This window comes from Psittacula echo, assembly GCF_963264785.1.
Source record: "Psittacula echo genome assembly, chromosome: 3".
In the NCBI taxonomy this organism is placed as follows: domain Eukaryota; kingdom Metazoa; phylum Chordata; class Aves; order Psittaciformes; family Psittacidae; genus Psittacula; species Psittacula echo.
In genome coordinates, this window is record NC_137736.1 from 6,110,105 (window position 1) to 6,136,451 (window position 26,347).

General features: G+C 43.1%; 2 protein-coding genes across 2 annotated transcripts; both read right to left on the reverse strand.

Moving 5' to 3' along the window:
• Positions 1 to 305: 305 nt before the first annotated feature.
• On the reverse strand, positions 306 to 18,059 carry CASP2 (caspase 2; the record flags this gene model as incomplete). Its single annotated transcript, XM_080613651.1, has 11 exons — positions 18,014 to 18,059; positions 17,625 to 17,769; positions 13,992 to 14,159; positions 10,947 to 11,022; positions 9,424 to 9,512; positions 7,774 to 7,950; positions 6,014 to 6,142; positions 5,184 to 5,274; positions 1,200 to 1,349; positions 999 to 1,108; positions 306 to 440 (listed from the first exon to the last, which is right to left on the reverse strand). The coding sequence occupies exons 2-11, from the start codon at positions 17,754 to 17,756 to the stop codon at positions 306 to 308; spliced, it is 1,257 nt and encodes a 418-aa protein (XP_080469777.1). The 5' UTR covers positions 17,757 to 17,769; positions 18,014 to 18,059.
• A 3,425-nt stretch (positions 18,060 to 21,484) lies between these two features.
• On the reverse strand, positions 21,485 to 23,470 carry TMEM139 (transmembrane protein 139; the record flags this gene model as incomplete). The annotated part of the gene is made up of 2 exons (XM_080612702.1): positions 21,485 to 21,893; positions 23,223 to 23,470. 2 exons carry the CDS (start codon positions 23,468 to 23,470, stop codon positions 21,485 to 21,487), a joined length of 657 nt encoding a protein of 218 aa, XP_080468828.1.
• Positions 23,471 to 26,347: the final 2,877 nt, after the last annotated feature.

The following is a 26,347-nucleotide window of genomic DNA, read 5'->3' on the forward strand; positions in this document are numbered from 1 at the left end:
TAGAAATGTCCTTAACGTCTCCTTCCAAAGGACGTTCCCACTTCTTCCCAGTTCCAGTGCTGATCCTCTTTCCATTGATTTCTATACATATGGATTAAGTCAGGATATCAGAATTTTAAACCCTGAACTGAATCAGATTAGAGAGTTGCCAGATTATTTAAAGACATCAAGAATCGCACTGGCCAGATATAAACCATCACTCCCTGCTTGCGCATCTCATGTTGCAGCCTAGAAGAATGAAAGCGTAGACATCCATACTCCAAGTCCAGCTTAGGCAGTATCTCCCTTGCACAGAGCTGGCAGGGTTATTTTCCTGGGAGATAACCAGGGAACAGGTAAAGGTCCCGGCAGAGCGTGCTGCAGTATTCTGACATTTCTTTGCAGCGGTGGAATTCTGTGCCTGGGGCATAACCTTCTCGTTGCTTGATGTGCCTGTTCACCTAGATGTGAGAACAAAACACCAGGAGGATTAAGACAAGGAAGAAAAACATCATTGTTTTCTGTACTGGCAGATTATTCTGTTTACCTCACTAAGTAGTCCCTTATGTACTGTCTTTCTAAATTATAAGGATAATGAACTTGCGTGCAGTTCCACAGCAGCTCAGGTTCCTCACACTGCTGTCTTCACTCCCTCTACCCCCATTTTCTTATTCTTTACCTTATGTGATTGTGAGGTTATGTGCTGAGCCAGTTCAATGAATGAAATCTGCCTGAAAGAAAAGCTGTTTCTATAGAAGAAATGTAATTTCTTGGCAGATTGATTCTTAAGTTCACCATGTGAGTGCACAAGGAATGGACAGAGTCAAAGAAACAGCATTTTTACTTTGGTTAAACTGCTGTGGAAGTGCATATAAATAAATATGGAAAAAAGTAGTAATTTTGCTGCAAACAAGGCAAGAACAACTGCTTTAATAGTAGATTAATCCTACCAATGTGAAGCACCGGAGGGCTCTTCAGATACAAGGTAAGTCTGGGAGAGGAAAGACACTCCTGCTCACCTTCACCAACATGTCAGCCACGTGAGTGTCTCGAGAGTCCTCTGCAAACACAGAGGTGAGAGCCTCAACATACCAGGATCCACGCTTGGTGTTTCGCATGGCTGCAGTGCCTAAGAAGAAACTGTGTATGATGAAGTTTCTGGGGAACGCAGACACACAAAACCTCCTTCTGCCTTAACAATCAGGGTCTCTCTCCAGTACCTTTCAGACAAGCATATCCACAGATCATATCCGAGCACGTAGGCAGACGCAGCTTGAGACTTTCTTCCTTGTTTGCATCGCTTTCCTCACAGCCTGGGGAATCTGACCATTCTTTCCCATCTTGCTGATCCACTCCCCGGTCTGTCTCATCTGAGGGGGCAAACAAACAAAGAGGGAGTGGGACAGAAGGAAAAGGAAAGAAAAAGAAGGAATTATCCGTATTTACTGGAAGTAGTTTTCTTGTTCTTCCTTTGTCTGGGGCTCTGGTCAGCAATGCCACAACTGCCGCCAACCAGAAAGCTTTTTAAGTGGTTTTAGCTGTTCTTAAAATTCATCTGCAAGTTCTTCTGCACAAACTAATGTAGATACCATCAGCTGCCGAACCTAATGTGACTGTTAGCCCACAAGCTGATTATTTTTTTTCCCCTCTCCTTTCCTATGCAGACCATGGGATAACTGGAAAGCAAAGCTCCTGATAGTTCTACTCCATGCATGGAAGGATTCGATGCCTAGACCTTGAAGTTTCTATTTTCCACTTTTACTTACCTTAGAAACGTCCAAATATGTCTAGTCTAATTTGCAATACTAATTACCTCCTTATTGCAGAACTCAAGCAAAAGCTATGATTTTAGTTGCTAAGGTCTACCTTCAAGACATCAAGGAAACATGGACCAAATATCTCACCTGGCTCTAAATCCTGATTAAAATCAAGGCTTTCAATATATAACTTCTGCTTCAATCAAAAGCATACATTGTGCAATAGTAAAACGTAAAATAATCTCCCCCCAAACTAGAGAGAGAACCCCAGTACATGGAGATTAGTTTAAAACCTGCAGAACATTTAATACCTTTTCCAGGATTCATTAGTATTATGACAAGTGTAGATATTCTCAATTGCTTGTTTACACGATGCAGTTCCCATTGTAATCTACACTAACTGCTTAGTAGTAGTAGTAGTGACTTTAATAGCCCAACTACGTTGTATGAAAAATAAAACCATATTTTACAGGGGGTTTTTATGTGATTTTGCCCTTTCGTTGCAATATCAGAATCTACTATTCTACTTCCTAACAGTATGGGTCAGATTTTAGTTTTAGGAGGCATAAGTGTCCACTTCCTATCATGATGGCTCTAGGTTTTTGTCGCCAGCTTGTGCCTAAGGAAATGCATTTGGATTCCTAACCCGTTTACAGGCAGTGACATTGGTGGCATCTCATAATTAATGGCACAGAAAATGGACAGTAGAAAAGTCAGCAGTGGTGTTGTTTTCCTCCAAAATGAAAGCAGCAGTGGGAAGGGTCAAACACACCAGACTGGGATTGTGGGACACACAGATATAGCCCATAACTAAGGCTCCACAGCTCAACATTTCATGATTGCTTCCATCAAGTTCCTTCATCTCTTTAAGGGAGCAATGCAAATTTTTCCATTTTGAACTACATTTTTTTTAATGTATTTTATCACACGTCTCCAAATGCTGTTCGTTCTTCCTAAAAAATTCCATATACTGTTCACAGTGTATGTTATTTCAAATAAGACTCAATTTTACAACCAAGCTGTATTATTCAAGCTGTCATCATCCCGTAATATACAGCCAAAACCTTTTTGATTAAAGCTTCAGAATTAGATGTCTTCCTCATGCATTTATCTTCAAATACCATTCCAGTCAACTTACCAACATAATTAAAAAGTATGAAGCACTGGGTTAGATATTCCTCTGCACACTCAACCTCCAGTATGTATCAATGGTAGCTGCCACCCAGATTGAACCAGCCTGTTTAAATTTTACTCAAGGTCCCCGATAGCTGTTTTCTGAACTGATCTAAATAAAGGCTAACCACCTATTTGTTGTTATTTAGAATCATAGAATAGTTAGGGTTGGAAAGGACCTTAAGATCACCTAGTTCCAATCCCCTGCCATGGGCAGGGACACCTCACCCAAGGCTCTGTCCAATCTGGCCTTGAACACCGCCAGAAAACAGTGGCCCGTACGGGGATCGAACCCGCGACCTTGGCGTTATTAGCACCACGCTCTAACCAACTGAGCTAACCGGCCTGCCAACGCTTCTCACTTTTCTGGATCAACTACTACATTAAATACAGACGTTAAGCACGTACAGCATCTCATTTTATGTCATAGTGAAATGTGACAATTTGTCCTTTCCCATTCCTTTCTGTCGCTGCTGGGTTTTGATCCGTGACTGCAGGTGGACTATTCAATTCTTTAGGAGACTTCTGCCAAAGGCCCTTCGGAAATTAAGTAGGCTGTTAACAACTCTTCTTCATCTACAGTTTTTAATGTGTCATTAACAGAAGATAGGTAAGGCCTATTACACAAACTTAGGGGAAAAAGAATAACCTATGCATTTTGCATTCAGTTTCAACTGGTTCCAGTTAACTTGCATGGCACAGAGGGACAAAGTACTAATATAAAGCTGCCCACACTATATACTTGGATTCTGCTATTGAAAAAAAACATTCTTTTGGCTAGTCTAATCTTTGAATGCTAACATTCAAAGGATAACAAAAGGACACACATTTCTACTGACAGCTCAGTTTACTTTGTAATTAGCTTTCCCCTGCAGCTATTAATCAAGCTTTAAGAAAGGTTTACAAAAGGCTTCCCCTCGCCTTCTTTTTAATTGAAGAAAGATTTTCCCTTTCAGTTGCTTGAGTCTCAACCCTTTGCCTATTGCAGTATCCCAGTTCTACAGCATTTTGCATAGAGAGCTCCAACTCCAACTGAAAACTTTTCGGGTATAGGAAGGCCAAGTCCGAATTGCCGACATTGACAGACCCATTATTATAAGATTACGGTCAATTAAACCTGACCAACTAATTAGGTCCGCTGCAAATTCTGGCTTACTACACCTATTTCCACAATGTTACGAGTCTGCATATTCGAAAGTATCTATATTCAATTTATACTGCAAATGTGCATGTTATAACATTCCCAAATGCTCAGTTGAATTGATTATTTTTGATTGTAAAAATACTTCATGTAGACTTTGGGTTTTTCTCTGCACTGGGATTAAACGCGAGTAAGTAACAGGCAAAAGAAACATCCACCTGGCAAGAGGACGAATTATAAAGCAGCTCTGCTAAAAGCGAAAAAGAACAGAGACAAATCCAAGAAACAAGGGAAAAGAAAGGGGAAAAGCATACACGCAAGCAAGAACTTCTCTCTCACAAGGTAAAAAGCAAAACTTCCTAAGACAGAACTCCTCTTCAGAGTATCTGCAGTTTCAGAGTGACCTCAAAAAGTCCAAACACTTTAAGGAAAAACTGGGTCACCAGCAAATCTGAAAAGCAGTTTGTTACAGACGCGTTCAGTTACAAAAGGAGGGAAAACAAACAGCAGAATTGAAGAAAATGTGAACAGAAAGAGTGGAAAAAGAACAAGTCTGTGAGAATCAAGAACTATCATGCACAACAGTAGGTAAGAATTCTACAGTAGTATGTGGAAAAGGGTCTAAAGCATTTTGAGGTTGAAAACAGGACAGGATAAAGGAAAAGAAAAAACCCACACATTTGGAGCCAACTGATAGCTCAATAGATGACAAAACAAGAGACACAACACCTCCAGGATCATGGGACAGACAGAACCTCAGACAAGACTTCAGTGCTAGTGTACCACTCCATGCTGTGCTGCAATTTGATGTACCATATGCCCCACTCCCCCTACTGCAGGCATAGCAAGAGAAAGCCTCAATATATGAGTTGGGATATAATAGAGCTTCGTATCACTCAAGTGCTCTGGGGTCTGCAAGTCAATGCACACACCTCATGCAGAGCAAAAGACACTTACAGAGCAACAGATGCAGTGGCAGCAGCAGGGCAGAGGGAGGTGAATATGGGTCCCACTTACACCTGAGAGAAGCAAAGAGGAAAGTTGACAGGAAGTTGAATGTGAGGGTGTGTACGTGTGTAAAATGAGCCTTAATGGCATGCCAAATACATGGCTTTTAGTATTTAGGCACTCACCTCCCCGGCAGGCCTGAATAAAGAACATTTTGGGCTTATTCTGGAGATTTGGACAGTTTGCATTATCAAAAAGCCGGAAGGCCTCCTGCAACTGAAAGAAGAAAGATGATAAATATTACTCACTGCAGCCTTTTGTGAGCCAAACCCAGTCTCATTTTGCTTCCATGTATTTATAGAATCATAGAATAGTTAGGGTTGGAAAGGACCTTAAGATCATCCAGTTCCAACCCCCCTGCCATGGGCAGGGACACCTCACACTAAACCATGGCACCCAAGGCTCTCTCCAACTCAGCCTTGAACACCGCCAAGGATGGAGCATTCACAACCTTCCCTGGACAACCCATTCCAGTGCCTCACCACCCTCACAGTAAAGAATTTCTTCCTTATATCCAATCTAAACTTCCCCTGTTTAAGTTTGAACCCGTTACCCCTTGTCCTGTCACTACAGTCCCTAATGAAGAGTCCCTCCCCAGCATCCTTATAGGCCCCTTTCAGATACTGATCATTTCTGTTATTACCTCTTGATATTTTCTCCTTTGTCTCCAAACTCACCATGTAACAACTTTTCCACCCTCCCCCCAAGCTCTACTAGAGTTCATGCACTCTATGTAGTACTTGTATAAGAAGAGAGAATGGAGTAACTTCCCTTCTATGGCACATCTTACAGACCTCTCATAGACAGTCCCTTGTACTTTTTCTCCTACAAGCCCTCCTTTTTAAAATAGGGAATCTTCAGTCTCTCATCATTTCAGTTTTGGCTTTTTTATCTCTTTCCATTGTTACTTTCCAAGAGATAACCTGCAACAACACAGCAGGACACAGCAATATACCTGCAGTAGTTTGCCATCACTGCCATAAACCCCACCCTCTACACCGTGGGAAAGTAAGGCTACAATGCAGGAATCCACATCCCGATGATCTGGCATCTTAGAGAATCTTTCCAATGCATTCTGCATCTCCTGGAAGAGAGAGGAAACAAAAATGGTTGATGCTTTCCAGACTTGCACAGGGAAAGTGGGGCAATATACAGGCTAAAACACAAGCAGTCACAGAATCATAGACTGGTTTGTGTTGGAAGGGACCTTAAAGCTCACCCAGTTCCAACCCCCTGCCACAGGCAGGGACCCCTTCCACTAGACCAGGTTGCTCCAAGCCCCTGTGTCCAACCTGGCCTTGAACACTGCCAGGGATGGGGCAGCCACAGCTTCTCTGGGCACCCTGTGCCAGCGCCTCAGCACCCTCACAGGGAAGAATTTCTGCCTCAGAGCTCATCTCAATCTTCCCCCTGTCAGTTTCAAACCATTCCCCTTGTCCTATCTCTACTTGCTTTTATAAGAAGTCCCTCTCCAAGTTTCCTGTAGCCCTATTAGGTACTGGAAGCTGCTTTAAGGTCTCCCCAGAGCCTTTTCTTTTCCAGAATGAACAACCCCAGCTCTCTCAGCCTGTCTCCATAGGAGGGATGCTCCAGTGCTCTGATCATCTTTGTGTCTCTCCTCTGGACCAACTCCAACAGATCCTGTCCTGTCTTCCTGTTAGGAAATAAACCCTATGTACATCAAATTTACAGGGCGAAAGATGTGTTCCATAAAAAAAAGCAGCAAAATGTTCTTGTGTGTAATAGTCAGTCCTAAGGATAACATTGCGAAGTTGGAATCACTTAGGCCAACAGGGGGATGCAGCAAGTATCCAAGTTGGTACATATGCATTCAACATAACAGAAACCAACTTATATTTTTATACAGGTTTTACACCTACACTTGAGTGCGGCTGGGATACTGGAGCAACTTAGCAGATACATATTCTGGTACTTCAGGCATTCAAACACTAGTGATCAGAACACAACAACTTAACGTGGAAAGCTTCAGGAACTCTGACAACATGGCAGGTGCAATATAATATTGCAAAAGATGCCTTCTTGAATAAAACACACTTTAACAGGTTCTGTAACACTTGGTTTCACAGTGATTTAAAAGGACGAAGAAGGCAGCAATTGCATTCCTAGGGAAAGAGAGTGGCTTGATTCAGTCAGTCATGGAATATTATCAATTTCCCTAATTGAAGCACAGTCACTTCTCTAACAAAACAAAGACTGAAAGAGTAGAACTTAACTGCACAGATACTGGAAGACTGGTAAACAGGTTGGCAATTGAATCCATCAGTGAAAGGACATGAAAACACCACTCACACTTTCAAAGACCAGGTGAAATATCTGCAACATTTAACCTTTAGGATAGCAGAACACTGGAGAAGTCTATCTAGAGTAAACTGCAGACTTTATTCATTTGTGGGTTTAACAGACCTGCCAGGTGCAGTCTAGAAATTTTTGCCCCTTGCATGAGTCAGACTACAGCAGTACATCCTTTCTGATCCTACTTTCCATCCTAAGTCCTCTGCCTTCCAAACTTCTTCATATTTGTCAGTATGCAAGCAGACATCACCCCATTTAGCCTTATTTTCTATTCATAAGGGACCATTCACATCTTTCTGTTCGAGCTTTATTATACCAAAGGGAACCTCTTAGGAAGTTTACGTAATAGCTACAAACTCTTATCCATACTGGTTGAGAAGTATTGGGATCCACCCGCCTTACCTGTGCAGTTTGATCATGGAAGACAGTCACTTGATACCCAAGATGCTTGAAAAGCACCTCCAGGGAAATACAGTCCACATCTCCCCCTGCACGATACTCCAAGTCCTTCTCACTGCTGAAATGGACATTGCTGAGAATAAGTGCTAAGCCTCGGGGCTCTGATATCAGCTTATACGCCTGCAAAGAAGATACAAGATTTGTAAATTCTGACTACATAAGGAAAGTGTTAGAGTGGACCAGCAATCCCTACATACCAACTTGATCCCCAGGATTTCTGCATTGAGGAGGAACAAAACCAGCAGAGGTCAAATTTCTGAGGTTTCTGTTTAGGTTGGGTTTTTTTTTTGGTGTTCTTTCGTTTGTTTGGGTTTTTTGTTGCGGTGGTTTTGGTGTTTTGGTTTTTATAAAACACTGTTTGTATTGCAAAGGGTCCCAAAGAAAACCGTAGTTGCAAGTCTCCACAACTGCTGACCCTGCACCACCACTATGAAGATGTTATACTAGCTTGCCTTCTTTCTCATTGTAAAAGAAACACAGCATTTCAAACTGTGAAATGGGCCTCGCTAATTCTTTTCCCACCCTCACTCCAGCACAGCCCTGTATATTTCTGCCATCCCCATGTTGCCTTAGAACACTATGTAAAATTTAATGAATGTTTCCTAATTGCTGCTGAGAGCAGACACAGATGTAAAATAGCACACGAGTGCAATTCTAACAGCAAGGAACTGTCAATCACTGATCCTGAAAGTTATATAGCAGGTTACAAGGGAAAGAATTAACTTAAGAGAGGTCTGTTCAAATTAAGTTCCCTTTCTGCCCCCTCCCACTCTAACAAGTCTGTTACTAACACTCGTGTGAATGGAAAGTGAAATTTAATACCAAAGGAGCATATCAAATGAGGTGCCTCCAGGCACAGCTGTAAAAGGAGCCAAGTCAATAGTAAAAAACCCCAAACCAATCTGCTTTGCTGCAGATAGAGCCTGTGAGAGAAGTGTTAAGTGTTAGCACATTGTGTAACCTAGCAAAGTGTCTGCGCCATTATACAAAATGATTGTTTTTCCCTTAATTTACCCTGCCACAATTTATGCTTAACAAATAGAATTAACAAAAAAACTAATTAGGCCACCTATGTAACTTCTAACACTGCTAATTAGAAGTTCAGACTGTTCTAGCCAGCACCTAATCCTAATCTGGTTCTTGAGACTAAGGAGAGACTCTTCATGGTACAGCTGGCAACTAAACTAGCCAAGACTGTGACTACTAGTTGAAACACAATTCTAGTATCTTCGAGCCATTTGCAGGGTGCGTCATCACACAGGAGATGAGGATGCAAACAAATATCTATGAGGCAATAAGACTGACACCTTACACAAAGCAACAGAATAGAGGGCATCTCACAAAGTTCTTCAAGAACAAAACACCAGAGGCAGAGATTTGCAGAGTTACAGAACTTCTTGACACTTGTAAATTAGAACTACATCAAGTCAAACAGAACTGGTAACACCTTTCAGTGACACAAACAGCACAACACCGATCTGCATCCCAATGAAGCAAGCACCTTGACTCAGTTTTAAGTCACACATGTTCAGCTGATATGTCCAAACACTTCACGTCTTTCATGTCTCAAGATTTTCTCTCTCAACTACTTACCAAGTGCTGATGATCATGATAAAATTTGGGAGTGCAGTACTTCACTTGAGGGACCGGGGGACCATCTCCATTATCCAAGGAATGTTCCACTGGTTCTGTGCAAAACAAACATCTCAATAACAACAAAAAACTCCAACTACAAAGCCTCTGCATTAGGGCAGTAACTTGCAAATTCTCATCTATGTGGACTTAGACATATTCCTGTATTATAATATTCATACCTCTAAAAATTCTGTTTGAACAGGGACTACAGACACACAATGAAACACAGTAGGGAAAAAGGACCCCAAAAGTACTGGAATGGTATACTCATTTTTTTATAGTTTTAATTGGCAACTCTTTTTTGTCTTTTAAGTGGGTTAGCCTTACCTAAGGCCAAGTAAATTTGGTTCTAGGGCATGAAAACATAATTCTCATCTAAAATTAGAGCTGTGAGCTTTCTGTCGCTTTGCACAGTATGTTATTTCTTTCACAGACAAACCATTGCTAGAAATACTCAACTAGAATAGTGCTTTTCCTTTCATAAAAGGCCTCCCTCACTGGATACAATGACTTCTACTTTGCTGAACACGAGGGTAAGTGATCAAACCAGATGTTTCTAATCACCATAAAGCGCAACATCTTTTTCTGTTTATCTGCCTCTGACCAACCCTTTCCTCTGGATAACAGCAGATAGTGGGAGTGATAATCAACTATTTGCCACTTGCAGACAAAACTCTCACTCCCCTGTCCAGAAGAAACAGATGACATTCACGATATCCTCTGAAATCCTTTTACAGCCTTTTACATAGCTTTCCTAGTTAGAGGAACCTATGCTTTAGAAAACCAAAGCAATCCAAGTTTTGCACCTAAATAGAAAATAATTAGAAAAAAATAATTAAAACAAGGCCTTCAAAATTTGGAAACTTGTTTTTTAACACCAGAGAGAGCTCCTAGTAACGAGCATACAGATAAAGCTGTGGCTAGGGAACATGAGCACTCCAGGCATTACAAGGGGCAACATAAAAACCAGCAAGGAAACTCATTCCAACAACTGGTTCCCTGATCTAAGTCACAGATTCTTCCTAAGAAAAGTTGATTTGCTACACTTGACAAAAGCTAGAGAAATCTATATGGGGTCCACGTAACATATGCAAGGCCTTGTACTTAAAGTTATTTGCCAAGAAGGAAGTCTAAGTTAAGGAGTACTGCCCAAAATTGGGATCTTTTCACAGTTCTAGTTCAATTAAACTTTATTACAGATCTTAAAACAAAAATCTTCCAAAATCTAAAATTTTACTGACATGTACTATTTGAGCAACAAAATTTCCTGTGAGAATAAGGGAAGCTGATTAGAAACTGCTTGGGTTCTCTCTTCCAATATGCCATTTCATTTTCTAGCCTCCTGCATCTGATCACAATATAGCCAGTTCACTGCCAAGTTTGCATTCCTGGGATGAACAAAGTGGAGGGAAGCTTATTTCTAGAACTGAATTAACAGAGTATTAAGAAACTAAGCAGATAGCAAGTCAAGCGCCACTCACCTATCCAGCGCCGTCTCTTTGAATTACATGACTCACTGATAGGGATTGGAAGATTTGATCCATAATGGTGTTCAAGCTACAAAACATTCAATAAATCCATGAAAAGAGTTGCATAGAACAGCTATTTTTCACTCTGCAATACAAGACTGTAGGTATCATGGCACACAGACACATGCATTTACATACACGTATATATCAGTTAGAAAATACGATGGTTCACACCCAGTGAAACATCACAACAAGACAGCAACAGCATTTTCTGTCAAGTCAAAGTTTCTTCCCTTCTTTGCTCATCTCTACTTCTACCCAAGTCCCCAGTTTGAAAACCTTAACACTGTCATTATATCCTCCTCATTTCTCCCAAAAATGTCTTTGCCCAGTGATTCCTATCGTTCTGTTTGCTTTCAAGGTTTCATTTTCATGGCAAACAAGTGGGAGAAGTTTCACGATCGCTTGCCCTTGTTCTCATGGGGGACTTCAACCTACCAGATGTCTCCTGGAAGCACAACACAGCAGAGAAGAAACAGTCCAGGAGGTTCTTACAGCTTCCTAACCCAGCTGGTGAGTGAGCCAACTAGGGGAGACTCCTGGTTAGATTTGCTGTTGGCAAACAGAGGAGGACAGTGGGTGATGTGATGGTTGAGCGATCTTGGGCAAAGTGATCACGAAACGACTGAATTTTCAGTCCTTGGAGAAGTCAGGAAGAAGGTCAGCAAAACCTTCACCTTAGACTTCCAGAGGCCTGACTTTGGCCTTTTTGGGACAATGGTTGGCAGAATTCCTCAGGAAACATTACTGAAGGACAAAGGGGTCCAGGAAGCCCGGACGCTCTTCAAGAATGAAATCCTTAAGGTGCAGGAGCAGGTGGTCCCTTTGTCCTGAAAAATCAGCCTGGTAGGAATAGACCAGTCTGGCTGAACAGGGAGACAGTGCTGGAACTCAGGAAAAACAAGGGAATCTATCACCTGTGGAAGAAGGGACTGTCACCCCATGAGCAGTACAAGGGTGTTAGGTTACGGAGAGAGAAAGCTAGAAACACAAAGGCAGAGATGGAACTAAATGTGGCCACTGCCATCAAAGATAATAAAAAGTACTTTTACAAACATATTAGCAATAAAAGGAGGGCCAAGGAGAACCACCATCCTCTGCTGGACACAAGGGGTAACCTAGTGACTGAGGATGAGGAAAAGGCTGAGGTACTGAACACTGACTTTGCCTCAGTCTTTACTGGCCACACCAGCCCGTCTCAGGGTAGCCGGTACCCTGAGCTGGATGGCAGAGATGGGGGGGGTGACTGGAGTCCCCATAATTCAGGAAGAAATGGTTAGAGACCTCCTGCTCCACTTAGACGTATACAAGTCTATGGGGCTAGATGGGTTCCACCCAAGAGTGCTGAAGGAGATGGCAAAGGAGCTCACTAAACCACTCTCCATCATCTACCAGCTGTTTTGGTACAATTGGCAGTTCCCAGGGGATTGGAGACTGGCCAACATGACATCTCTATACAAAAAGAGCAAGAAGTAAGACCCTGGAAAAACTACAGGCCTGTCAGCCTGAGCTCAGTGCCAGGAAAAGTCACGGAGCAGATGATCCCAAGTAAGATCATAAGGCATGTGCAGGAAAACGGAGGGATGAGGCTCAGTCAGCATGGGTTCATGAAGAACAGGTCCTGCCTGAGCAGCCTGATTTCCTTCTATGATAAGGTGACTGCCTGGTTGATGAGGGAAAGGCTGCAGACGTTGTCTATTTGCATTTAAGTAAAGCATTTGACACTTTCCCACGATGTTCTCCTGGAGAAATTGGCTGCTCATGGCCTGGATAGGAGGATTCTTCACTGGAACCTGGCTGGATGGCCAAGACCAAATAGTGGTGGTAAATGGCATCACATCTAGGTGGCAACTGGTCACTAGTGGCGTCCCTCAGGGCTTGGTGTTCAGACCAGTGTTATTCAGTATCTTCACTGATGATCTGGATGAGGGGATCGAGGGCACCCCCAGTAAATTTCCAAGTCAGGTGGGAGTATTGATGTGCTGAAGGACAGGAAGGCTCTGCAGAGGGATCTGGACCAGCTGGATCAATGGATTGTGGCCAGTGGTATGAGGTTCAAAAGGCAAAGTGCTGGGTCCAGCATTTGGGCCACAACAACCCCATGGAACGCTCCAGGCTTGTAGAAGAGTGGCTCAAAACTACTCACGGAAAAGGACCTGGGGGTGCTGACTGACAGAGCTGAACGTGAGCAGCTTGTGCCCAGGCAGCCAAGAAGGCCAACAGCATCCTGGCCTGGATCAGAAATAGTGTGGCCAGCAGGAGCAGGGAAGTGATCATCCCCCTGTACTCATCACTGGTTAGGCTTCACCTTGAATCCTGTGTTCAGTGGTGGACCCCTCACTACAAGAGAGACATTGAGGTGCTGGAGCAGGTCCACAGAAGGACAGTGGAACTGGTCAAGGGCCTGGAGCACAAGTGTGATGAGGAACAGCTGAGAGACCTGCGGGGTTTAGTTTGGAGAAGGCTCAAGATGACCTTATCAATGCGTATGAGTACCTCTAAGGGGTGTATACAGAAGACAGAGCCATATGTTTTTCAGTGGTGCCCAGGGATAGGACAAAAGACAATGGGCACAAGCTGGAACACAGGAGGTCTCCTCTGAACATCAGAAAACACTTTTTTTCACTATGAGGGTGATGAACACTGGAGCAGGTTGCCTGGACAGGTTGCGGAGTCTCCCACCTTAGAGATACTCAAAAGCCATCTGGACATAGCCCTGGGCAACCTGTTCAAGGTGACGCTACCTGAGCAGGGGACTTCGACGAGGTGATCTCCAGAGGTCCCTTCCAACCTCTACCATCTTGTGACACTCTCTGCTTCCCAAATTCCTTCCCCTCTGCTTTCACTATGTGTACTGTAAGTTTCAGTTTGCAACAAAACCCCATCCTGACCTTTGTAAACAACCCTTTTTTTCCCCATTTGAAAAAATTACCACTTTTCGCCCAAACCCAATCTGAAATGCAATCCACCAGTCTCATTTTTTAAGAACTGCTGTACCCTTGCAATCCCTTGGCTCAGGTTGGATGTTGTCTTCAAGATTATTGCCTCCAGATGCTGCTGTTTGGTTTCTCGTAGAGCTTCACAGAATGCTGAGAACGCATTAGGACCTCTCTTGGGCAGCAAATTGAGGAATTCCACATTTTGGCTGAAACTCCCAGGCTTGGCCTAGATCCAGAGAAAAAAAAATGCACACTCTACTATGTTAATTTATGACTAATAGCATTTGATTCTGTATCAACTATATCCCTTAACTTCAGTATTCTCCTGTCCTTTCCCTTATTAATCAAACTTCTTTCTATAAATCAGTCTCCATTTGCTACAGTAAACAAACCACTTTCTTTCAGCCTCCTCATAAACGGCCTCTTCCCCTTGACAACACAACTACCTTTTCATATTCTAACGGGAACCTCAACTTTCAGAGCACTGTTGACTAGAAGTATGTACAGTAATAACTCACCTGTGCCTTTGCAGAAGTATGAAAATACTTGGCCCTTTCTCCTGGTAACACTTCTTCATTAGTCCACAGAAGATAACCAGCTCCATATATTGTATCTTGCTGTAAGCCCACTGAATTTTATTTTACCTAATAAAGTAAATTAACAGCTGATATTCTAAAGCACCTATTAATTACTTCTTCCTTTCTAGTAGGCCTGCAGCTCTTTATAACACACTTAGGAACACTAATCACCTTAGTTTTTATGTCTTCATAGTCTATGACTCTAAGCCATAAATCATAATGAAGAACACAAGCTGACCTCAAGAACTGGATCTTAAGTTTTACTGAAAAGTTAAGAAATTTCCAGAATGTTTAGATCCTGCAGGTACAGTAGTCAGCTTTTGGCAGACTTATTCCTGACTCATAGGATCACAGAAATATAGAATGGTTTGGGTTAGAAGGGACATAAAAGCTCACCCAGTTCCAACCACCTGGCATGGGCAGGGACCCCTTCCACTTGACCAAGTTGCTCCCAGCCTTGGCCTTGAACACTGCCAGGGATGGGGCATGTTGACTTAAATACCAAAATAATGAAATACAGCAGCTTTTGTATTTAAGGAAGCATTAAGTTATCCTCCTTACGAAACTTCCACATCCACTTCAGGTTATACTAAACAATAGTCAGCAAACATTCAGAAGGGAAACATTTTTCTTTATTCTTTCTTCAAAGTGTATATAATTGAAAACAAAGAAATCAAACTGTTTAGTATCTTCCTGAATGACCTAATTTAAATTCACGCCTCTAAGTTCCTACTCTCTCTCCCCATTTTGGACATCAAAGGAACCTGCTCCTCTTTATTAGCTCTTCTCCAGCATACACCTACAAACTCTTTACTTTTTATATTCCTTGTAAGCTATTCATCCTGCAAAACCACCTTTGTCTTCAGTGGCTCTTTCTGCAATATTCTCCCCTCTCACCTTTTTCTTACATGTAAAATTTCAGTACTGGTTTAGCACCTTACACTTGAAGAAATTTCATCCTTCCTTCATTGCCCTGAGCTCCTTGGTTTATTTCACTTTCCTTGGATTAAGAAAGTTTATTTAAGTGAATTTGCCCTATTTCCATTGTGTTTATTCTTCTGCTTAGTTTAAATCAAACCAAAAGGACCAGTAACTGTTTTTAAGACAAGATGATTTAAAACATATTTATCCAGATCTTAATAATTTCCTAACGTCTCGGGGAAGCAGCAGGCTATACAGAACCAGTCAGCTAGAATATCCAGGAAAATCTACACTCTATCAGCCACTGTGGCATTTGTCTCCTCCTATTTCCACTAAGGTACCTGATGATTAGCATCACAATACATTTTCAAGAACAAGCTACCTAAAGGCACTTCCAAGACTTTTGTTCATGTTTCAGCCAGAGCGGAGGACTACTACAAACTCACAGACCTACTATAGGAAAATGAAATGCAACAGAAAGTGGTTTTGACTCAAGTGATCTTTTTTTTTAAATGCACATTCCTTTTTATCTATAGCACTGTTATTAGCATGTTCCCTTCATTTCTATCCTTATTTCACAGTACTACTGTTCCAGTTGTCAGTGCTTTCCTTCTTCCCCACTGTACTTCTGTTTTCATTGCAATGTCCGGATTCATACCCTGCAACAGTAGTTCAAGTCACTTTGTTCTCTTGCTCAAACTGCTATTGTTATATATATATATTTAAACTCTTAGTTATGTGTGTAGGTTTATTAGGCACAATTTTTTTCACTAAGCTATTGCTATTTGCCTGACTTATCCATGGTAACACCTTTCTCCTTATTGATAATCCATTACTAAGTATTGCTGCATCTCCTTTTATGTAATTATACCTGAAGGGGAAGATTCCTCTCGTCTTCTTCCCCTGTCTCAGCAGCATTTTGCCAAAAAGACCCTTTTCTCTGGCATTATCCCACCTTTGACAGGGCTTTTTTTCTTTTCCTTTTTCTCCTTTTCCTCCCCTCTGTCCCCCTTCAGTAACTGCAAGCCAGCAACTGCACATCCCTACTAACCACCCATACTCGAGCATATCTTGTGTTATCAGCACTGTTTTTCAGCACAAATCAAAACATAGCCCCATACTAGCTACTACAAAGAAATTAACTCTATCCCAGCCAAAACCAGTACAAACAGTTCTTGATTCATTCTCTGATTTTCACTGCCTTGCTGCACCTTTGTCCTCTTTCACTAGGGATTTGAGCTATTTCAAGTGAGACTGCCTGCATCTCCCAACTACTTAGCACAGGTACCCTTAACAGGTCCCATGAGTAATTTCACATTATGTGACACATGTGAGTCAAAACTCATCAGGAAGTTATTTCTTCATTACTTTCAAAAACCTTAACAGTCTAAGGTTCACACCACCTGCAGCAGTGCCCAGAAATAGCTCAAAATCCTGTTTTTCAGCATCTGTTTTGATGACAGTACCATCAATCCTACTAAGTGACTAAAAAATGCCTCAATTGCTTATCTGAGTCCTGAGATGCACTTGACATACACCTTCAGTCACTTCCTTTCCAGGCTGCTTTCTCTTTGAAGAATTTTACCTTCATCCTGCACACACTTCAGTGCATTACCATGCCTCTGGGAGCAATCCCAAGATACTTCCAGTGACTTCTCTTCATAGTACCAACTACACAGGATAAGTTAACAAAAGTGTACAAACAGCATTCGCTATGTGAGAGTGAGGGTGCTGGATCATGTAAAGTTCTTCATGCAGTTCAGGAAAACACAGATGAAGTACAAACTCTGTAAGTGGCAGGTGACACAATAAGCTGGCTTACAATATATTAATTTACTTATTTTCATAGTATTCTTTAGGAAATAGGTGTCATTTCTACTTCTACATATGCAGGCACAAAATGACAACAAAGGACTGGCAGATAACTACCGAACTCACAAAGCACACTCTGCGGCAACTCCATACCAGCATGCAAGCCAACGATTTAGTAAGCCCCAGCCAAAATCAGTATTGCAAATAGTGGCTTACAGTTCTCCCGTGTGCTGCAAGCAAAACCCACATGCTTTGCACGTTCCACACATGTAATCGCATTAAAATATGCAGTTTACCATGCTACCATTGCCAGGAACGACACTAAGCTTAACTAGAACTCAGGGTTAAGGCTCGGGTGTAGTCGAGTACAACCTGCATACCTGTATCGTTTCCACCATCTCCGCGGTGATGATGTCTTTCTCTATCATATGCTCCATCAACTCACTTAAAAGCAGCTGCTTCGCCAGCATCACCCGGTTCTTCTTTAGTGCTTCCTGGTGACACTGCAGCATGCCGCACGCTTCCCTAGCAGGAGAGGCGAGACCTAAGCGCAACTCAACTGTACGAGCCACCCTTTCTTTCCGCTCAAGAGGAAGCGGACCGACCCCGCAGCCAGCCACCGCCTGACAACGGCCGGAAGCGGCCTGCAACACCCTCCGCCACCCTTGGCTCCCAAACCCGCACGGGCTGAGGCAGGCGCAGGGCTCTGCGTGCCCCCCGGACCCGGCTCCCACCGAGCGGTGCGCACCCATCGCCCGTCGGCACTCACCCGTCCCCGGCGGCCACGGCGACTCGGATCGCGCTGCCTCCGCTCAGTCACGTGGCCGAGGCAAGGGCTCCGCGCCACAGGACGAGCGTCAGGCGTCACCCGCGGCCGTGCGCATGCGCGGGCGCGCCTTGCCCCGGCGGGGTTCGTGTCTCTTCGTGCCTGGGCTCGGGCGTGGCGGTGCGGGGTGTGTTTATGGAAGTCGTCTGGAGCTTAAAGGGGCGACAGGAAAACTGGAGAAGGGCTTTGGACAGGGCTTGTAGGGGCAGGACAAGGGGAATGGCTTTAACCTGCCAGAGAGGATACTGAGCTGAGCTCTTAGGCAGAAGCTCTTCCCTGTGAGGGTGCTGAGGCGCTGGCACAGGGTGCCCAGAGAAGCTGTGGCTGCCCCATCCCTGGCAGTGTTCAAGGCCAGGTTGGACACAGGGGCTTGGAGCAACCTGCTCTAGTGCAAGGTGTCCCTGCCTGTGGCGGGGGGTTGGAGCTGGATGAGCTTTGAGGTCCCTTCAACCCAAACCAGTCTGGGATTCTGTGACCTGGAGGCGAGAGGCATGGCAGAAGGGATTAGTCTTGCACATCAGAGTAATGAGAGCGGTGCTGTGTGTGGGTAGTATATCAGGTATGCAGCTTTCCTTGCAAACATGCCAGTTCTGTGACTGGCTTTTTGTTGTTTGTTTTTTTTTTTTTTGGTTGGATTTCTTGTATAGATTTTTCATTATGTCTCTTGTTAACACACATTTCAGCTGAAATCAGCTGAAATTGATAGAATCATAGAATCATAGAATAGTTAGGGTTGGAAAAGACCTTAAGATCATCAAGTTCCAACCCCCTGCCACGGGCAGGGACACCTCACACTAAACCATGGCACCCAAGGCTCTGTCCAACCTGGCCTTGAACATGGCCAGGGATGGAGCATTCACAACTTCCCTGGGCAACCCATTCCAGTGCCTCATCACTCTTACAGTAAAGAACTTCCTCCTTAGATCCAATCTAAACTTCCCCTTTTTAAGTTTTAACCCATCACCCCTTGTCCTATCACTACAGTCCCTGATGAAGCTCCCTTTCCCAGCATCCTTATAAGCCCCCTTCAGATACTGGAAGGCTGCTATGAGGTCTCCACGCAGCCTTCTCTTCTCCAGGCTGAACAGCCCAAACTTTCTCAGCCTGTCTCCATACAGGAGGTGCTCCACTCCCCTGATCATCCTCGTGGCCTCCTCTGGACTTGTTCCAACAGTTCCACGTCCTTTTTATGTTGAGGACACCAGAACTGCACACAATACTCCAAGTGAGGTCTCACGAGAGCAGAGTAGAGGGGCAGGATCACCTCCTTCGACCTGCTGGTCACGCTCCTTTATAAAGAGCTCAAGTAATGTTCTGTAGTTAAATGAGAGAAGGGAGCACGTGAGTTGTGCAGAGTACACTTGAAATATGAAGGGAAAAGCAAATGAAAATCCTTTTAGCAAAAGCAAATTTACAGCTCTTGTCGTGTAAAGCTTCAGATAGTTGTTCCTTGGTGCACAGGAATTTCACATGCTAAAACTTAACACAAGTCCAAAGGCTTGAATAACTTAGAGATACGTATCCCAGTGATCAAAACTGGTGACATTTTGGCCTTTGTTTTGACCAGTTTTTGTCTGTGCTGGCTGCCTGAATGTCTTCCTGACTCCTGGCAATTAGGTGCACTCACAAAGGTCCTGGATGGCCCAGTTTACGCTCTGTTTCTATTACTGCATGGTATACCTGTATTGTTTTTGATTGTGGTTTGTTCTTTTGTGTTTGCAGATATAGGAGGGAAATGCACCAAGTGTTTGGCTTTAAAGAAATCACACTGCCTCTATCAGCAGATTTATATCTTAGTCTAAGATAATGGTATCATCATAGCTGCATCATTAATGATATTAATGTGATTCAGTTGTAGATTTAGAAATTAAACTCTAAGCCAAGATTATCAGATAAGCTGAATGCAGGCAAAAGCATGGCTTTCTGGGGTGTTTCTTTTGGGAGGAAAAACTAAAGATGCCACCAGGTATTTTTAATGCGGTTTATTTATAAACAACATAAAAAGGTTTGGGTTTTTTTCTTTCTTTGGTCTTAAAAGAATCAAACAATAAGAAATAATTTATTTGCTTCCAGCCTGTGGTTTGATGGTTTCTCATATGAATTAAAGGTGATGCAGTCATATGAGACACAGCTTTGATCATTGCTGCTCTCCTTCATAAAGAGATTCGGACCACCTTATTTCATTGTTTATATTTGGACACTCACCAGACATGAATGTCTCTTTGCATGCTGCAGACCACTTTAACGCTGCAGAGCCTGTCAGGTTAGCTCTACCATTGTAAACGACCACACAGCATCACTGATCAGTGAGAGCTGGAACCTGAGTCCAGCCTAGAGCCACAATGAACACCACACGTGCCTCAAAGCTGTTATTCTCCAGGGTGCTGTGCTGCAGCTGTGGCCTTGGCAGATGGACTGGCCCTTTGCAGAGTCCAGAGAGAAGCCTCCATGCATGGTGGCATTACGGAGAGCTGGAGGTGCAAATGCTTGCCATGATAACAATAAAGTTATCTCGAGTCATCTGTTTGGGCCTGTAGTACAGTGGAAAAATACACCCTCCTGTAGAGCTGCAAAGAGTAGTGGTTGAGGCAGAGGACATGTATGTGTGTACATATCCCACTGCCGGCTCCTCTTACAGGAAGAAAGCTGCTATTATGTCCCTCTTGTCCACCACTGCGGGCTGTGGGAGGTGAGAACCTTGTGAAGGACTGAAATAATTTCATGGTGCCATGCTTGCCATCAGCTTTTCAATCCCAAGAGACAAGTATGAGGTAGTGCCAGCTTCTAGATGAAGACAGCCATCCCCTCCCCTCAGTCACACTGCAGTGGAGCACAGCAGAGGATGCCCAGCAAGTGCAGCAGAGCGGTAGCAACAAACAGTGTAGACTATAAATTTGTATTGCTGCAAAGCAGCAACTCGGGGGAGCTACAGCCTCAGTCTCTCAGTAGGGGTTTTAGGGTGACTGATGATTGCAAAGCTGTTCGTAATGCACAAGCAGAATCTACTTCATGCTGTTTCTATTTCTCCCCTTTCCCAGGCAACTTCTCCTGGCTGCATCCTACAGTCCTTCTTCAGAGGTCCTTCGGAAAACCTTTTCTCAGGATTCGCATTCCTCCCCATAAAGGTGTATCTGCAGTTTTAAGAATTGTTGCCAGGTCTAACACGGCTTTCCTCCCAGTGGTTTTATGTATCTGCCAAGACAAAGCATTGTGGTATTGCATTGGTTTGTATTTTGTGCAAAAGATTCTAGTGACATCAGAAGCTGTGTCGGTAGCTCAGCTCTGGTTCAAAGAATGGTGAGGCAAATTTCTACAGTTTCTGGTGTGAAAAATCTCAGCTCTTTCACCTTCCCTCTGGGAGCATTCTGTATTGGGCAGAGGATTTTGTTCTGCTTTGCTAGAAGGTGAAATGAATCATAATATGGAGGGCTGGAAGGCATCTTCAAAGACATCATCGTTGACAGCACTCTCGTAAGCAGGTGGTGGAGTAAGTGGCTCCAGCGGTTCAAACCTGTCTTCAACACCTTTCACTTCATGGATATCCGAAACAAACCGCTGCAGTCTTGGGGGCAGCACGAGCTGCAACTGCATCCTGGGTCCTGGGTCTGTCTCAGAGGTGCGCATTGTGTCTGATGCCACTGACACCCTGAGAGCCTCCACCATCATCTCTTCTTGGGTGGATGATTCAGTAACTACGTTGTAAGGAGGAGGCTCATTCAGTGGCGAGGGTACTAAGCCTGGATTGGATGCAATTGTCCATATTGCTGGAACTGACATGGTCATCACTTCCTCATAGGTGGGTGCTTCATAGGCAGCATTCACCCTATGCACAAAAAGAGGAATGGCAGTTACAGTGATTATTTTACTGCTTAGTTTACGCAGAAGCAGGTAGTCCAGATAATGTACTATTGAGACCAATCAATAGATGGGGCTGAGACAGTATATCTCACAAGGCATTGTTGTATGTGATATTCTGCCACTGGATCAGCTCACTTGTACAGCTAACTTAGTATCTTGCTTCATGTTCTAGAGAATGGCTCACCCGTTCTCATCCACACTCTCTGGAATAAGTGAGGAAACCCACACTGTTCATCAGTGTCCTAGGTTTGGCTTGATGGCCCTCATTTTAAATCTCCTACCAGTTAAAATTTATTATTAAGAATTACTGCTAAGTATTTCTTGGAATAAAACAGGACCTTGCTTTTTTAATACATTAGCTCAATGTTTGTCTATTTTTAAAAGGAAAAAAGCCCAAGTATTTTCATTTAGTTTAAAAAAGACTAATTATTTTGTGTTAAAAAGAGTATCTGCAGAGAAAAATGTTATTTTAGAAACGTTTTCCTGTTTAGGTTGTATTTTTAAATAAACATACTCATTTTGTTCTAGTAAGTTCCCAAGCTAGCAAAGCTCAATATAGACTCCTTTTTACTTACTCCTTCTAAAAAGAAACACAATAATATTTTGCCCTCTTACAAACCCTGTATTTAAGAATGTCAAGTCATTTATGGATGTGATAATGATTATCTGGAATACACAGACAAGGAAGCAAAGCTACAAGTAAACTCTTCCAACTACAGTAGGTAAATAGGGGTTAAAATTAGATGACGCTGAGAACCTGCAAACGTGCATGAAGCCAAAAAGATGTGGAGGAATTCAGAGCCTCTCAAAATCAGGGTTTATTACTATGCAATTGGATGTTTAAGACTGGAAACACACGCAGTTACAGGTTCTTTTCTAAAAGTTTGCCGAGGAACACTTGCTCTAGAGATAAGGTTTATAGAGCTAAACCCAGCTAAGATTCAGTATTGCCTCAGCAGTTTTTCTTTTTCCTTGTCTGACTCATTGTTTGGCAAGACTTAATTACTCAAAGAAACATAAAACTGGGCCTGGATCTGTTTAACCTTGGAAATTGTTAGTGGATCAGTTCCTGGGGGGAAGAAAATATATATTGGACAGGATGCAGGACATGCGTGGCAGAGACATTTGCAACCTCCACCTGAAGAATGAAGGAAAACTATGGAAAAGAACTTCAGACTTCTGGAATAGAGTCTGTGTTTTGTGTCCTAGGAGAAAGACAGCAAAACAATATGTAAAATGGCCATGATTGAGGAGAGAGAGTTAAAGTAAGAGGAATAACAAGGTTGCTGCTTACCCTGCTTGGTTTTGCCTGTTTGGGGTTATCTCATTTGCGTCATGTCGCTGTCGATTCCTCAGGTAACACTCAACAAACACACTCAGCAAATAGCCGATCAGGCACACTCCCCCTACCCCTAGGAAAAAATAGCCTACTGGATTGATGCTGGATGAAATGGCCAGCATGGTGACCCCAACGAGAAGAGCAGCAGTGAAAAGAAGCAACAAGGTTTGGCGGATGTTCTTCCACTGTGTCTCTAACCACATGGCAGTACAGATGCTGGTAGCAGACACTTGAAAACAGATGAGCAGTTAAGGGGACAGACATCTGTGGAAGATGGAATAGTTTTTTCAACATGAAACAGAAGTCATAATTATCATGACCAAAATAAGAACATACATACTCAAGTACATGCCATCATGAGAACATGCAGCTATGCACATACATAATATCCTGGGGAAACACACGCATAAATGCATGCCAGTGTAAATGTACTAGAATTTCCTATGTGAATGCATACTAAATAATGGGAGCATTTGGACACACAGACCTAAAATGCATAAATAGACCATGAGCACTTATTGCCAGGCTTATCTAAACAGGGCTTCTTAATAGAACTTAGAGCAGTCTAGGATGCAGATTTGTGGTTATTATTAAAGTGAAACACAGAATTTAAAGGTTAGTTCTAGGACATTGGTACATTGCATAGCAAACATTCAGATACTAGTTCAGATCCTGGAAGAAAAGTAGCCTTATTAATGGGGCTGTCTGCTCTAGTAAACAGAACGCCTAGCTTCAGTGTAGCATTATAGCAATAACGTTACTTTAGGTTCTAGATGTAGCTGGGGTATGTCTGTTTTTGCAAAATGTAGGCATGTGTTTGAATATTTGCCTATATCGTCAGTTCTTTCTCTGTTGATGTGATTTTTTTGCACCATCCTCAGGCACGAGAGCCCCTCCTGTCCCCCATTCCAAACCCAATCTCTGGGAAGGAGACAGCAGTTGCACTATGTGCAGGCAATATGGAACACATACCAGGGATCTGTATTCAACAATTTCTGCATGTCACTTTGCATGTGTTAAACTAACCTATGCATATCCCACTGTTTTGATGAAGACAGTGTCAAAAAGCATGACAACAGCATGACAAAAGCATGACACAATGGGCATTTTTATGAGAACGCATCTCCTAACAAACATATACGTACATGTTACATTGTGTGCTTTTGCACACAAAGTATGTGTTCTCCTGTTAGAGCATAGATACATATATATATATACACAAATGCCAGAAGAAGAACTACATTGTTTTTCAGCATTTACTTACCAGAGACAGGTTTCGGTAGGTAGAAACAGTCATGTTTTACCTTCTCTCTTCATCACAAGGAAAAATGTGCAAGCTTTTTGTCCTTGCTTCTTTTCCTTCTGACCTGAGGATGGGACACTGGTAAAAACTCTCCCTCCTTTTGAGTTTTCTTCTAGGGAGGTAATGAAGATTTCTTTTGAAACTAAAAGCCAGCCACTGCTGAATGGTGGGAAGATGCCGTTGTATGAGTTTTGAGTGGGAAACCTTGTTTTTCCAGGTTCTTAATCCAAGGCAATTTCTAGACGTTCACATGCCTTCTACTCTTTTGCAGCTCTTCTAGGTCTATCGCACGCAAGCAGGAAACTCCTGAGGAAAGAGGGAGGAGTGAGCAGTGGGGGAGTGCTTACCTGTGTCGGATCTGTTTGGTCTGCTTTACTTTAGTGAGAGAAACCGCCCTGAAAACTATGTTCTTCCACCACCACCGCCCTGCGAACCAGGGGAATCTTGATCTCTGCCTCACAAAGCAGGAACGGCTGCTGGCCCAGCCCATGTCACATGGCCCGCACGTAACTCTTATGAGTTCTGTAAAATAGAAATCTGCGCATTTTTCGATCCTGGTTGCGTGCTGTTTGTCACATGCTGTTTTATCCCATTTGATTTTACAAAGGAGGCAATGGTTTGTTATTTCACAGAGGGATGAGTTAAATTCCTTTTTATGCCCTGATGTATCTGGGAATGAGGGGTACTGATAAGCGACAGAACAGGTACTGAATTACTTTGTGAGGTCTGTTACCATCTGAACCTTTAGTGCGTGTCTGAAAAAGAATGAACAGAACAGAATAGAGTAGAATAGCGTAACAGAACAGAACATTTCAGTCGGTTGGAATCTACAGCAATCATTTAGTCCAACTGCCTGATCAATTCAGAGCTGACCAAAACTTACAGCATGTTGTTAAGGGCATTGTCCAAATGCCTCTTGAACACTGACAGGCCTGGAGAATCAACACCCCTCTAGGAAGCCTGTTCCAGGGTTTCACCACCCTCTCAGTAAAGAAATGCTTTCTAATGTCCAGTCTAAACTTCCCCCTGGCATAGCTCTGAACCATTCCCATGCATCCAAGATGTCAGGGAGAAGAGATCAGAGCCTCCCACTCTATTTCCCCTCCTCAGGAAGCTGTAGAAAGCAATGAAGTTCCCCTCAGCCACCTTTTCTTGAAACTAGGTAGACCCGAAGTCCTTAGCCATTCCTTATAGGACATTCCTTCCAGCCCTTTCACTAGCTTTGTTGCCCTCCTCTGGACACATTCAACCACAGCTGGGCAACTTGTCCAGAAGGATGCTGCCATAGTAATAGCATAACTATGCTAATGGAATAACTAGTGAGCAGTTATCCCTAGTGAGCAGGGACCTTCCAAGACCTTTGGTAGATGATCGAGAAGGGTCTTGCCATAACATCCGCTAGCTCCTTCAGTACTCTGGGGTTAATCCCATCTGGCCCCATGGACTTAAGTACATGTAGCTGGTACAGCTGGTCCCTTACAATTTCAGTGTTCACAAATGGGAAGTTACTGTTCCCACACTCATGGTCCTCCAACTCAGGGGACCAGGCAGCTCAAGGTCTATCAGAATTATTAAAGACTATGCGAAAAATGAATTGAAGCCTCCATTTTTCTTTATACCAGTCTGTTTTCTGTTGTTCAATCATGCTATGGGGATCAGACTTCATTTAACAGCAGATTCCTTTAGTTAAGAGCACTTTTTTTATCCTTTCTTTCTTCCTGTTGTTGATCTTCATTCTTCTTTCAGTCTCTGGGAAGCATTTCACCTTTCTCTTGCT